At 38.9% G+C, this 14,994-nt stretch overlaps 1 protein-coding gene across 10 annotated transcripts in view; it reads right to left on the minus strand.

Moving 5' to 3' along the window:
* The window catches only part of GRIA4 (glutamate ionotropic receptor AMPA type subunit 4), a 433,261-nt gene extending 418,545 nt beyond the window's left edge, over positions 1–14,716 (minus strand). For 7 of the 10 annotated variants that reach the window (XM_070426006.1, XM_070426005.1, XM_070426012.1 and 4 more), the window contains exons 1-2: positions 13,811–14,171; positions 12,447–12,605 (exon numbers count right to left, since the gene is read on the minus strand). In XM_070426006.1, the coding sequence (XP_070282107.1) occupies positions 12,447–12,605; positions 13,811–13,898 (247 nt within the window). In that variant the 5' untranslated portion in view covers positions 13,899–14,171. Of the gene's footprint in view, positions 1–12,446; positions 12,606–13,810; positions 14,172–14,479 lie in introns of those variants that run through there. The other 3 variants (XM_070426004.1, XM_070426013.1, XM_070426014.1) reach the window with 3 other exon arrangements.
* Positions 14,717–14,994: the final 278 nt, after the last annotated feature.

The following is a 14,994-nucleotide window of genomic DNA, read 5'->3' on the forward strand; positions in this document are numbered from 1 at the left end:
TATAAAAACTAGCAAATTTTGTGTGAAGTTTGCTATAGAAGTTTCAACATAGGTAATCACGAACTGACAGGGATAACATTTGACTCCAACCTCCCTTTTTCACAAGTCTTCTAGTGCTAAGGAAGCCTTCAGCGTCTGAACAGATGGGATTTTCCTAAGTGGGCTCACTAATTCCCCTGGTTTTCCCAAATAGAATGGGCTTTTCCCTACTTTGAAAGTGCTTGTGTCAGCATTATCTAGTTGTTTTGTGGACGGACATCTCATGGTATAAGCACTTAGAAATTCTCTGCTACCAGATTTAAATTTATCAAAGAGCAATCTGGCTATAACCATGCATGTTAATTTGCATTAACAGTCCTACCTTCTTCCCTATAGTACTTATTTTCTTCCTTACTTAGCCCATCCTATAAATTGAATCTAATGAAAACAGATGAGAAAAAATATGCTTAACACAAGAAAAGTACATACCATTTATCTTGGGCCTCTGCTTGATTTTTCTCTGAGATAAGACATGAAAGGTCTCAACTGTTCTAAGTATGCCTCAAAGGTGAGTGAAGAGAAAACTCATCATCTATTGCTAGTTTATTCAATGATAGTTACTGATGTTTACTTTGTACCAGACCCTTTGTGAGGCTAGGAGGATATATGGTTTAACGAGGCAAACTGCATTCTAGGTTCTGGGAGTTTATATTCTAGTGGGGAATATAGTGATAAATAAGACACTGAAAATAATAATTATAGATTGTGATAAAAGCAGAGATGATGGTAGGGTCGGTCAAGTAATTGGAGTGTGGGAGGGGAAGGGCTTATCCTGGAGTTTGGCTAGAAAAGCTTTTCTGAGGGGGTGACTTGCACTGGAGTCCTGAAGGTTCAGAAAAAGCTAGCCACGCAAATAACTGGATTAGAGGAGTCCAAAAAAAGGGAATGTCAAGTACAAAAGCACAGAGAAAAGCAAGGTTTAAGCACGTTTAGGAACTCAAAAAAAGACCCTGCAGACTCCAGCATGGTTGACAAGGCAAAGAGGTGGGCCAGAGTCACATCAGGAAGGACCATGTTAAAGAGAATGAAAGCCACTGGAGGGTTTTAAGTAAGGAAGAGACTGTCTCTGATTTATAAATTCAGAGGGACACCCCAAGCTTCAGTATGTAAAGTGGATGGAGAGAGGTAATGAGTGAAGCAGGAAATTAATTAAGTTATTAGGAAAGTACCATTGACGTGAACTAGCAGAACAAGGTAGAAAACAAGAAGGTGAAAATATGTCTGATATACTTTGGGACAGAAGGAAGAAGACTTGATCAGATGGCGAGTGACACCCATGTAAACAAATCTAGGAAGTAACAGAAGGAACAAGAAAGCAGATGATAAAAATGTAAAAGCTAGTGGTATAACCACTAGGTTCTATCAGGAAAGGACTGATGAAGCACAGCAAATACGAGAAGATTAGAAGAGCCAAAATGCATAATTTCTGCCAAAGATCAACTTCAGTCAAGAAAGGGCAGGACTTTCTTACACATGTATCTGTTCAAAGCACTTGTAAAAGAGTAGCTTATCCAAATAAATAATGCATGTGCGCACACACACACAGATTAATTCCTAACACACATAAAATAAATGCCAAAAGAGTTAGTGTTATAAATATAAAAAAATCTTTATATGCATAATATAAATCCCAGAAGCCATAAAGAAAACGACTCACATCTGACTACATAAACATTTAAAGTTTCTATATAGCAAAAGATATCATAAATGAAGCTGGGAGCCAAAGGCAAAGTGGAAAAATAATGTGAAACAGATGACAAAGTGTTAATTTTTATAGTATATAAAACAGTCCACAAATAAGAAAGAAAACAGTGGCAAAGAAAAGGAAATGACTGGCCCCAGAAAAGGTATCACAGGTCATAAATATAGGGAAATATTCTTAACCTCACGATTAATAAAAAATATGCAAATTAAAGCAGCAATTAGATGTTATTTTCACCTATCAGGACAAATGAAGATTCCCAAGACTGATAATGGCTAGTGTTGGCAGGTCATAGAAAAACAATTATTTTCACATTCTGGTAGTTGTGAATTTAAATATCATTTTGTTTTTGAGAAGAAATTGACAATATCTAATAATAGCAAAAATCTGCATAATTTGATATAGTAATTCTGTTTCCAGGAATTAATTATACAGGAATATTCAGCCTGGAACACAAATAGTTTTACTGTTATTTTGTTTGTAATATCAAAAATGTGGAAACAGCCTAAATGTTGATCAAGAGGGTATTGAGTGTATTTACTACAGTACTTTGCACAGTAACATAGGATGCAGCAGTAAAAGAAAATAAGACAGCTCTTATATTCCAACAGAAGACTTTTATTAGTAAATATCAGCTTTACTAAATAATTTCTTTCTCAGTATATAGTAGCATCTTATGTTTATAATATTCTTTATCTCTCTATCTAGGTCTACACAGATAAATAATAAAGAAGTCTGGAAAGATCTATAGACTACTGTTGACTGTGATTATCTCTAAAATGTGGATTACATAATATTTGGATTTGCTCAGATTTCTGAATTATTTGAAATTTTCACAAGTATATGTCAGTTTTTTTCAAGATAAAAATATAAAAATGGAAATAACACAATGCATACAATACTTAAAGATACTGATAAAAATTCTCATTTTGGAATAGGCATTAAGCAACAAAAGTAAGCAAACACGGATTACAGTTTATGGTGTAATTTTTGCTGTACTGGAGAAATGTTGTGGCTTATTAGAGAAAGTATTAATAACATTAATATTTTCATTTCTAAGATAACATTAAACGTTTAATTGATGATGACCCTAGTTTTACTGAGTTGCAGGCAAGTTATCCTATATAATAAAACCCTAATATGCAAATCGACCAAGCAGAATGACCCACAGAATGGCCAGTTGTTATGAGGCACACTGACCACCAGGGGGCAGATGCTTAACGCAGGAGCTGCCCCCTGGTGGTCAGTACAATCCCACAGGGGGTGCACCACTCTGCCAGAAGCCAGGCTCACAGCTGGCTAGTACAGCGGTGGTGGCGGGAGCCTCTTCTACCTCTGCTGTAGATGGGTAGTAAGGAGCGAGGGGTCCTGGACTGCGAGAGAGCGCAGGCCAGGCTGAGGGACTTCCCACCCCCCCCTCTCCCCCCAGTGCATGAATTTCATGCACAGGCCTCGAGTGAGACTATAAAGACTGGAGGGTTTTGACTTAGAGTGATGCTCTTTAAGGCAGTCTTCACTTTGTGTATTTGGAACACAACAACTTGTTTAAGAAAAAGTGAAAGACAATGCCTGACAGCTAAGCAAATCTTAAAGTAAAGCATTTGGGAAAATTTGTTAGTAATAGCTGTAGTGATTCCGAAATCAAGTAATATTCCTATAACAAATATGTGAGTTGGCTAACTAATGAACTGTCTTCAATGCTGTTTGTATAACATTGAAAAGAGTCATTTAGTCATTTTTCCACATGGTGGTATTTATGACAAGAATTTGGCAATATAAAGTGATGGGAGTGTCATTGTTTAGAATTCTCAAATTTCTGTGCTGTATTACAAATCACATAGAAGAATGGATATCCAATATAAAATGCTACACGTTAGTGAAAGTTGTTATAGTAAAGAGGCAGCTTTGAGAAATACATCTTTCTGTTTAGATTAAAAGTTACCTAGCTGCTGTCACACCAAGTGATAGGTAACTCGTGGATCCTGTACTAACCAAAATTCTGCAGTATGAATGGCAGACAAACCTGACGTTAGGATCTGATACCCTGAGTATTTTATGGTTAGGCAAATATTCTTAATGACAAATCTTCACTTTCTCCACATACAAAAATGATAATAATAATAATAATAAGGTCTGCTTCTTAGAGTTGTGAAAGAACTGAGGTAAGACAACACCTTTGGCACACAGCTAGTACTCCATTTTAGTAGCTCCTATTATTATTATCAGAGAAGAAATAAGTTTCAGAGAAGAAATTTGTTAGCAATGTCAAATCCTTTAAACTATTCAAAGACAAGGAGGACTAAGGAACGACAATTGGATTTACTAATTTTGAAGTCACTGATGACCTTCCAGAACACGGTGTTCCAGGAGTGGTGATGGTAAGGGAAAAGGTAATTCATGATAAAAATAGAAGGAGCTGATGTGGACTATGTAGAACGTTTGATAGTAAGAGGAGGAATAAATATAATAAGAAGACAATGGGAGAGACAGAGGACCAAGCCAAGGATTTTGGCAGCTAAGACACACTGAAGCTAGGAAAGATGGGTTTTATGTAAAAATAAGAAGCCCAGTGCATGAAATTTGTGCATGAGTAGGGACCCTAGGCCTGGCAGCGATCAAGACTAATCAGGCCTTCTGGTTGCTGGCCAGGGCCTCCCTTCGTTCTGTGCCGCCCTCTGGTGGTCAGCATACAGCAAGCAATCCAACTCCCAGTCTCCTGGTCGAACTCCTGAGGAGACACTTTACATATTAGCCTTTTCTATATATAGATTCCTGGTTTGTCCCACGAACAGAATTCAATCAGCTTCTAAAATGTTGAAGGTCGCCGAAACCGGTTTGGCTCAGTGGATAGAGCATCGGCCTGCGGACTGAAAGGTCCCAGGTTCGATTCCGGTCAAGGGCATGTACCTGGGTTGCAGGCACATCCCCAGTAGGGGTGTGCAGGAGGCGGCTGATCGTTGTTTCTCTCTCATCAATGTTTCTAACTCTCTATCTCTCTCCCTTCCTCTCTGTAAAAAATCAATAAAATACATTTAAAAATAAAAAATAAAAATAAATAAAATGATGAAGGTAGGGGATAGAGTGCTGTTTATTTAGCTAATTTATGTATACCTTCTTTAGGGCTGTGGTACTGGGCTTTTTTGTGTGACTAAAATTCATTGATAAGCTGTTTAAAAGTTTAGACTATCTCTCTGTAAACACATAAACACACAGCAAATTTTGGATATAGTTAGGAGAACTCATTGATCTCTTTAATCTACCCATGAACCAATCTTCTCTCTGAATGTCCCATAAATCCTAGATAAAATTATCCTTTCTTAGGACTTAGAAATAATTTTGACAAATATGAACTTAGACTTGCATACATAAATTAAAATTAAAAACACAGTGAGAGGTCAAGAAAGTTCCTATGAAATAACAATAAAATGTATCTATTCAAAACATAAATTTCCTTTTAAAAACATAAACAGAAAACAAAAGTAACCTTTGAAATGTTAAGACTGACTCAGAAATAAATACCCTATATGACAGAAAATGTAACACAACTGAATTTAATTGAGTTCTAATTGTATGCGGAATACATTCTAAACACACTCTTAATATCCATAAAATTCATGTTAGGTAGGGATTATTTCCCTGGCTTAACAGATGAAGAAACTGAGGTTCAAAAGTATTAAGTGACTTACCCACTACTGGGTTGTAAATTCAAGACCACCTGCTTCAAAAATCCAGAAAAGACCCTTTCTTCCTACCTCTAAATAAAAGATAATATTCTAGGCTAATATCTACAAAAGAGTATGCACCGTATTGCCCTACCTATTTTGGCTTAGTAGATAGAGTGTGGGCCTGTGGACTGAAGGGTGCCAGGTTTAATTCTGGTCAAGGCACATGCCCAGGTTGTGGGCTTGATCCCTAGTCGCGGGAGTGCAGGAGGTGGCCAAATAATGATCTCCTCTCACCATTGATGTTTCTATCTCTCTCTCCCTCTCCCTTCTTCTCTGAAATCAATAAAAATATATTTTTAAAAAATGTATTAATAGAATCTATGTGGGGTTACTAAATGCTGCTTTTCCCCCCTGGTCAAAATGCAAAAGAACACTCCAAAGAAAAGAGAAGAAATGACTGATATTAAAGATGCTACAATTATTCTTGCAATTCTTTTTTTTTTTTTTTAATTTGCAGCCTTTGCAAGGTTGATCATTATTTGAAATTCTTCCCAGCTCATGGCTCCTGTAAAGTTACTCTTGCTTAATTTTCCTCTGAATTCTCTGACTCATTTTCCTTTTCTCTCCTTCCCTTTCCCTGCCTCTCAGGTTATAGTATTTCCCGGGATTTTGTCCTCAGCAGTCTTTTCATGGCTCTTGCTCTCTCTGGGTGATCTCACCCACGTCCATGACTTCAACCAGTGCCAAATGTCTGTCTTCAGTTCAAACTGAGCCCCAGAGTTCCAGATATACACATCTAACTCTTCACTGCCTGTCTCCATTGGGATGTCTCTTAACTAAAAGTCAGTGTATCCAGGGTTCACCAGTTCAAATTCACAAGCTCAACTCCCAGTCAGGACACATGCCCGGGGTTTCGGGCTCCATCTCTCTCATAGATGTTTCTAGCTCTCTATCCCTCACCCTTCCTTTCTTTTTAAAATCAATAAGAACATTTGAAAACTCAGTGCATCCACACGAAAGTCACCTTCCACTCTCAAATCTCATTCTCCTATGTGTCCCTTCCTAGCTAATGATATCACTGTTGAATCATTTGTCCCCTCCAGAAATCAAAGAAATCATCTTTTGTTCTTCCCATACTTCTTTTCTACCCGCCCCCCCCACACACAGACACACAATCCATCCTTACATCCTGCCAACAGTTCTGTATTCTTGGATCTATGGGCTTTTCTCTCTCCTCAGTGCTTCTGCTTTTACTTAAGAGTCTATCACCCTAAATTGTATTCCTTCAAGACTCATTACTTTAAGACTCAACTACTTGGTGTTTATCTTCCCGTTTTGTTCCCTTTTGATTCACTCTCCCTCTTGCAACCAGCCTGTTCTTTGTATAATATAAATCTGGTCATATCATTGTTATGTTTTAAATTATTTTATGGATCCTTTTTTTTTATTCGTAAGAGTCTCTGTATAGCAGCTATAGGATTCTTTGTGTATCTGCAAAGCTTCACCCTTTAGCACACCTCTTCTCCTCACATTCAATATTACAACCAGACCAAATAACTTTCAGTGGTTCAAACACACCTGGCTCTCCCACACCTCGGTGCCTTGTCATACCTTGCTTCATGCCTTCCTTCTATCCTCTTTTTCAAACTACACAACTAGAGCCTTAACACCCAGATCAGGGGACATCTCTCCTAAGAGGCTGTGCCACGTTTGGTGGTACCCTTCCTGTGTTCATCTTTCTCTGTCAGATCACTTTATCTCACTGTACTTTTAATAACTGGCTTATCTATCGTTCCCACTGGACTATCGGCTCCTGAGGGCAGCAACTATTCTCATAAGTTTTTGGATTCTCGTTTCTAATGTACAGTCTTCAATGCAGTTGCCCTTAATAAATGTGTTTAATGATTAATGGATTCATTCGTTATCTAATCTAGTGAATGAATGGATGAATTCATTACGTAATATGACTTCAGTCCTTGCTATATCACTCAATGTCATATGATTAATGAATAAGTTGCCCAGAAATGTCTTGTTCTATTTTCTTCAAAATGTTGCAATTAAATTAGAAAAAAAGATAAATGGCAATTCTGTTCTATTCTTTCTCGATTCAAGTAATATCAATATTGATGTATTTTTCACACCCTATGGCTTGCTGGTAGAAGTGTTAGGATAGTAGAAGACTTGGTTTTGAACCCGGACTCTGCAGCTTATTAGCCATATAATCCTGGGCAAGTTAAATGACTCCCGGAACCAAAGCTGGCTGCACTACAAAATATGACTCTCTTCTTAGACTGTTCTACTGCAAGACTAGTTTGAGGTCAAATAACATTAGGTATATGAAAGCATTTAAAAATTATGTCTTGTCATAAAATTTAAGGTCTATTTATCCTTCATGTAAAATTCCTGAACAATAATAACATTCTATAAATAAGATGTATACATATTTCCTAATATCAGAAAGTAAAAATTTTCCTCTTTGGGAAATTAACATCACTTAGAAAAATCCAAATTAAAAAAAAATGTTTGAGGAATTTTTGTAATGGTTTTATGGAGATTTCATCATGTGACAATACTGAAATACATCAAGGCAAATTATGCATCATTCTATCATTTTAGAAAGGAACAAGCCATAGGTATATGACTCATCTTTGTCATTAATCTCACAATGGAAAATTAAGAGGAAGAGAGAAAGAATTTTATAAAACTAAATTATTTAAAATCAACACAGAATCTTGCCATCAATTAAAAATACAGAAACCTAATAAGAATCACAGAAGAGTCATGTCACTTATTTTCCTAAAAATAATAAAAAGCCAACAGTATTTAATTCTAATGTATCTTTACTAACTACTATGCAGGAGGTAAAACCATCAGAATTTTATTTTCAGCATGTTTAGGATTATTATATCAGCCATGTAAACTCTTATAATATCTTCATATGGCTTCATGTCTCTGAAAGGAACATGTACTATGTTTAAACATTTTTTAATCAAAGACAATATATTAATATTTACTACTATTATATTCAAGGAGGTTTTATTACGTAGCTGGTATATAAGACAGTGGGGAAGCCTGCAAAGCCTGCTGGGTACAATGCCACATTTTCAATGTATTTAGATTAACTAGACAACTATATTTTACCACCAACCTACTTTTATAAGTGGCAATCATCTTGTATATTTAGAGTTGACAAGTAAACCGACCACAAACAGAACTAATATTCAACTTGAAAAAAGAACAACTTTTCACCATTAAGAGGATAAAACATCCAATCTCCAGTCTATTTGTGATTGCTATAACTTTCCAACCATAATCTTTTAAACCACTGAATTAACAGATTTTTGAGAGAAAAGAAAGAAAAATGCATCATTAAACAATGAAATTATTGATCATTTGGCCCTTTCTATTTAAGTTTTAAAAAATCGAAATATTCCATAAAATTCATTTATTTCACCAAAGTGAAAATACATGAGTAACTGATCTGTTTTATGTATTTCCTATTTCTCCTTTGAAAGTTAGATAACTAATTTCAGAAACTGAATATTCGCAATTTATCTTGTAAAGTGACTGCCTTTTTAAAGGACTGATTCCTTAACAGATTTCTAATGTAACTATATTAAACTAACTAATCATTTCAACCTCTCAAGTGTTTTTATCTTTTAGAAAACTTGTTGACAAACTACTTCCATATTGTGGTTTTTACTTTTCGTCAAATTTAATATACATAATCCTCAAAAAAAACCTGTATTCATTAACTATTAGAAAAATATAAGAAAACAGCCTACTTTCAGGTTGTCTCAAACATTTTGCAAAAGATATATCCTATTGCACTAGCATGTTTGTTTACAAAGATAGCTATTTTGGGTCAGTTGAATGTTTTATTAAAGAACATTGACCATATTGAATTTATTTTTTAAATATCATTTTTTCTATTCCCCATATGTTAGATAGATCACAGCAAAGAAATGTGTACTTTTAATTAAATTTTGAAATTTTAATATTTGATCTATATATTATACCTATTTTTTTATTAAAATAGGTCATAATTTTATATCATCTGTATTTCCTATCATTTCAGTTTTATAATGAAGGGTGACTTTTCAACAATGTGAATAGTTAGAATAGAAAAATAATATTTGAATTTAATCTTGCACAAATATTGTTAAAAATAAAATAAAACTAAAATTATTTTTCCTCCATCACAAACTTGGGATTTATACCAAAAGTGGTGAATTTGAGTTAATCAGGCTTAGACTTGATACACAGAATGCTTAAATGGCCCAAAGTAATCGTAGAGGGCTAAATTAATTTTCAGGCAGAAGAACCAACATTAAATTATACCTAATAGATGACCAATAATTTTATTATTTAATATATTTTAGGGGTTTGATTATACATTCCATAAAATAAACATATCCTTTTTAATGATCTTTATTCACAGACAGACAAGATCCTGCAATTTTAAAAGAATCCACTGCAGGAAAATCAGAATTCAAATAAACTTAACCAATCACATATTATATCTTTATATTTAATCCAGCATGAAAAACTTAAAACTCCACTCTGTATCACTGTGAGGAATAACTCCTATGGTAATTCTTCAGAATATTATTTTTATCCTATTGTACCCAAAGGAATAAAGCTTCATATATAAGTTTGCCTCATACTTATTGCTAATGCTTCACCATTAATTAAACTGGAAAATCACGTAGTATATCCTCTCGGTCAGCCCATTCATCAAACACAGACACCTGACCCATGCTCTCTGATCATTGATTTTCCCCAAACTCAGCTTAGGTTTGCCTTATGGACATTCAGCATACTCATCCCCCTCCAAAAAATTCATTTTCTTTACTAAAAAATATTTTTGTGTGTCCTTAATTATAATTTGTATTTTTAAATTATTTTAAATATGTACATAAAATCAATTAATTTGATTATGGAAAAATATGATATCACTAACATTGTGTTAAAGGTGGATTCCAAATAAGCAAATTTAAAGTTTACTTAGTTTCAATTTTCTCAGTCTTAAACATGAAAGAATACCATATCATTTATATTTTATGACTTTTTCATTCAGCTTCCTATCAATTTCTCATGCTTACAGGTACTTTAAGAGTAACACTTAATTATCCTGAGTGAGATTATCAAATGATAGGGAGGAAGAAAGTATTAGTACTTTGCAGTTTATATAGCTGAACGTCATGATCCAAACTCTAGAATATTAAGAACTTAATTTGTAAAAACAAAACAAAATAAAACTAATATATCTGATACTTTTTAAAAAGTCTTTCAAAATTTAATAGCAAAAATTAAAATTTTAATTAATAATTTGCTGTTGATGAAGTACCTTCACATATATTTGGATCATAAATTATTTTTAAAGTTAGTAATATTTTGTTCACAGAATCTCAGGAGAGAGAAGAACAAGTTTTAAATAAATACATAATATTTATATACAAAGTAGGATGTTTTATACCTAGAACTATTAGAAATGCTGACATTCCTTTCAAACTTGGAACACACAACTAGTAACTTAAACAACTTGCAAAAATGACCACCCACAAAACCAACTCTAATTTATGTGCATTTGTGCTTGAAAATAACTCCCTCCTGCTCTAATATGATATTGATTTTATCACTAAATACCAAGTTATTTTTTAATTAAGTAGTATTCATAGGAAACATAACATTCCTGCAAAACAATACATGTTTCAGTTTCCAAAAATGTCAAATGCTTTGACAGTCTTTTGAAATCAATTTCTAAAATAAATTAATGTTTAGATGCCAAATATTAAGGACAATTGATCATATTATTAGATGAATTAATAAATATGTATTAAAATAAATTAATGAAAGAGGTATCCTCCAAACATTTAAAAACTGTTTTCAATTTCACTTATTTAGTTGGTACATTTTCTTGTACTGAGAGAGCTTTTAAAATTAAAATATGCTTAACTTACTATAATAAAATACAATATGATTGAATATTTATTACTCTTGTGCAAAATTTTGTGTAGAAACTATTCCTAAATGTCTTATGTAATCTGTAACAATTATCTTAACACGTAAATTGTGAGCAGTAGTAAATTAGTATGTAAAGCTGAGGAGATATTTGAAACATGTATTTCCTTCAAAAGTGAAAATGCAACATAAATGGTATATTGACTGATCATACTTCAGTGAATTTTCAAGTAATCCACAGTTGATTGTATTTTTTTACATTAAGTTAGACAGTATTGGGGGGGAGGGAACACTGTTCAACTGTTTCCTTATAGCATTAGGTGAGGTCACCCGCTAAAGTTTCATTGTGTGGGGTAATAGATCCAGCTGCACTGATTTGTGAATTCAGGTGGATTAAAGACTAACATGATTTGGCACCAAGGTAAGGATTCATGGAGTCATACCCACAGGATATATGCATTACGTGACAGTAAGAGACATTTACAACCCAGAATATAAGAGTGGGACAGCCTCAAGTGACATCACCAGATCATCTGCAGCGTAAGCCACCCGACTAGAATATATGTCCTCCACACCACCGCTTCCCTCTCTTTCTCACTCTTAGCAAACCTTCCACTGCTTTCATCAGTGTACGAGAGCAGGTGTCTACCTTAAAAACGAGACATATGCTTACTCAAGTGAAAAGCAAGTAAGAAAAACCAAAGGAACAGAATCCAAATTAGACTGAGTACGATTTTCACTGACTTGACATTTGAGGTGACTGAAATGCTACAGGAGAAATTAACTTGAATTATCCAGATGAGAAATGAAAAAAAGAAGGAAGGAAGGAAGGAAGGAAGGAAGGAAGGAAGGAAGGAAGGGAGGAAGGAAGGAAGGAAGGAAGGAAGGGGAAAGAAACCATCTGAATATCTCAGGACTAAATCTTGTTTTTAACTCTGATTTGCTCTGGAACCAGCCATATGTGGGGAGCTTAAATTTCTTTCTAAAAAAATTAATATTAATAATAAAGAGGAAAGGCACTCTAGTGCCTCATTCTAATTATCTTCTAATTTATCCACAATTTATGTTTTACTTACAAGCATTTGTCACAGCAAAACTGTTGGCTGTCTCAATGTTGTCCACATGAGGTACCAAATTAAAAGGCGCTTCCGACGCATTGGGGCTGGTGTTATGAAGAAAAATCGCTAATCGGAAAGCAGTGTACTCCTGATCTGTGTTTCGGATGAAGAGACCACCTATTAAACATAACAGGAAAAGCACATTCAGTGTTTTCTCTGGTCAATGCGATTCTCACCCCACACACTGTCAAATCCACTGCCATTCCCCAGCACACACATCCAAGGGGCTACCCCTGCCCCATCTTGGGAGACTGGCCTTTTGTCCCCAAGGTGCAGGCTCCGTATTTTAGTCTTCAGGACAGCTCAGCTGTTTCCTGTCCCCATTTGTCATGATCACAATGACCTCTGAGACCATTTACTGTGTTTGCCTTTTCTCTCTCCCCCGCCCCGCGGTTCCCAGCACACCGCTACACCAGCCAGCTCCGGGCATTTCTCTGGAAGATGCGTGCAGAGGAACAGGAAGGAGGATTTGCATGAAAATGCAGACATGAAGGGATGTGGTGCCACGCAGGCACCGAGGGGAATCGGGAAGGAGACGTGAACTTAGTTTCCCTGCAGCTGGTGGACTCAGCCTCATTAGCTCCGTTTTGTGCACAGTCCACGAGAAATGATGCAGTGTTGAGGCTGGGCTTTCGCTGGAAGAAATTCAATAGCTGCATCCCATTAAGACAGGAGAGGAGAATAGCAAGAAAAGCCAAAGATGGATAGTTCCCCGGAAATAGAGTCTGGGTGCAGGGATAAGGGCAAAAGATTCAAGAGGAAAACAAAATACCCAGAGAGAAGACTGCGGGAAGGGGAGCTAACTTTGGAATGGGTTTGCCGGTGGCAAGCAAAGGCCGGGTGCAGGTGTAAAGCTCCCCCCCCCCCCTTCCCCGACCCCCTTAGCAATGTCTTTCTATGATCGGGAGAAGGCTGCGGCGCCCAGCGTGGGAAGAAGTGTATTAAAACAAAACAAAACAAAAACTCGATATCCCTCCATGCTCTAGAGACACGGATGGAAAGAAACATCACGTAAAATGTAACCAAACCCCGTGTAGGTCATTTTCAACTTATTCCAATCCCACTTAAGCGACTTGAACCCAAGGTGGAGATGGGAGCCTGTGCTGAGGCCGGCAAGGGGGCAGTTTTGTGTGTTCTCCAAACGAACCTGCACTCGAGAAGCGGTCCGTTCTGTGTGTGCCAAGGGGAGAAAAGAGAGAAACAAAGGGGCAGGGGGCGGCCGAGGGACGGTGGCCCCGAACTGCTTATCCGCAACTCAGGGAACTCACTTCGGGAGATCGGCCCCAGCCGCCCGCCCGCACACCCCTCGGGGCTGAGCTCACCTATTTGCACGCTGCTCGGAAAGGCTCCCATGGCGAGTCCCCAGAATCCAGAAAATAACAAGACAAGCTGCCTGCAAATAATCCTCATCTTCCTTTCTCCTCTCCTCGGCGCGCGCTCTCTCTTTTCGCACTCTTCCTCCAGGCTGCTCAGACAGGCATTGACGACGAGGGCGCTAAAATTAAAAGCAACTGAAAAAAAAAAAAAAAGAAAAAAGAAAGGAAGAAAAAAAAAACAGGAGAGAGGAGGTTTGGGCGGTTTCTGACTCGGACTCCTTCCCCTCAGCAGTCCATCGCGGGCTGCCAGCGCTTTCCCGCAGTCTCCATAGCCCGCGGAGAGGCTGCCGTCCGGCTGCAAAGGCGGCACATGCAGAAGATGGTGGTGGCGCGGCTCGCGGCGCCGGCGGGAGGAGACGTGCGCTCTCCCGGCCTCGCGCGCGCTCGCCCCTCGCCCCTCGCGCTCGCACTCACCCCGGCGGCCGCCGCGCCGCCCGCCCGCCCAGCCTCGGTCCCCGCCCGCGGCCGCCCCGGCCCCCGCGCCCGCCTCCCCGCGAGCGCCACTCCCTCCGCGCCCCGCGCCCCGCGCCCCCCGCCGCGCGGGCTGCGCCCCCGGGTGCTCGCCCGGCCTCCCGCGCGCCCCGCCGCCGGGAAACAGGTTTCCCCGTCTCTCACCGCTCGCTGGCGCCGTCCCCTCTCCTTCCCGGGTCCGCAGAGGGACCTGCTCCGGGGATGGGCACCGGGCGCGCCTCTGTCGGCTCTCCGGGCGCCTGTGCCCAGCTCGGGACTGCGCGGGGCAGGAGACTGGCGCCGGGGCCGGGGCTGCGGCCGCGTCAGGGGCGCGGGGAGTGAGTGCCTCCCAGGCCCCCGGCCCCCTGCCGCATTCTCTCCGGCTCGCGGGGAGGACCGGCTGCCGCCCTCCCCTCCTGCCCTCGCCTTCCGCTCAGCCTCGCCCTCTCCTGCCGCTGGGCTGCGCGCGGGGACTCCGGTCCGCGCTGCAGCAGAGGGTTCTCAGCAGCAAACAGCCCGAGAATCGGGGGAGTCCGCGCTGGGCACGGAGGGGGTGAAGGGGCGCAGGGGGGGACAGGAGCAGAGGGGAGGTTAAAGGGCAGCCCCGGCGGGTCACAGGGGCTGGGGTGAGGGAGGAGGGAAGAGCTGGAGGCGGTCAAGCGAGGGAGAGACCCAGAGAA

The sequence above is a fragment of the Myotis yumanensis genome, unplaced genomic scaffold (assembly GCF_028538775.1).
Source record: "Myotis yumanensis isolate MYYU_CA2020_CCGP unplaced genomic scaffold, mMyoYum1.0.hap1 SCAF_10, whole genome shotgun sequence".
Lineage (NCBI taxonomy): Eukaryota > Metazoa > Chordata > Mammalia > Chiroptera > Vespertilionidae > Myotis > Myotis yumanensis.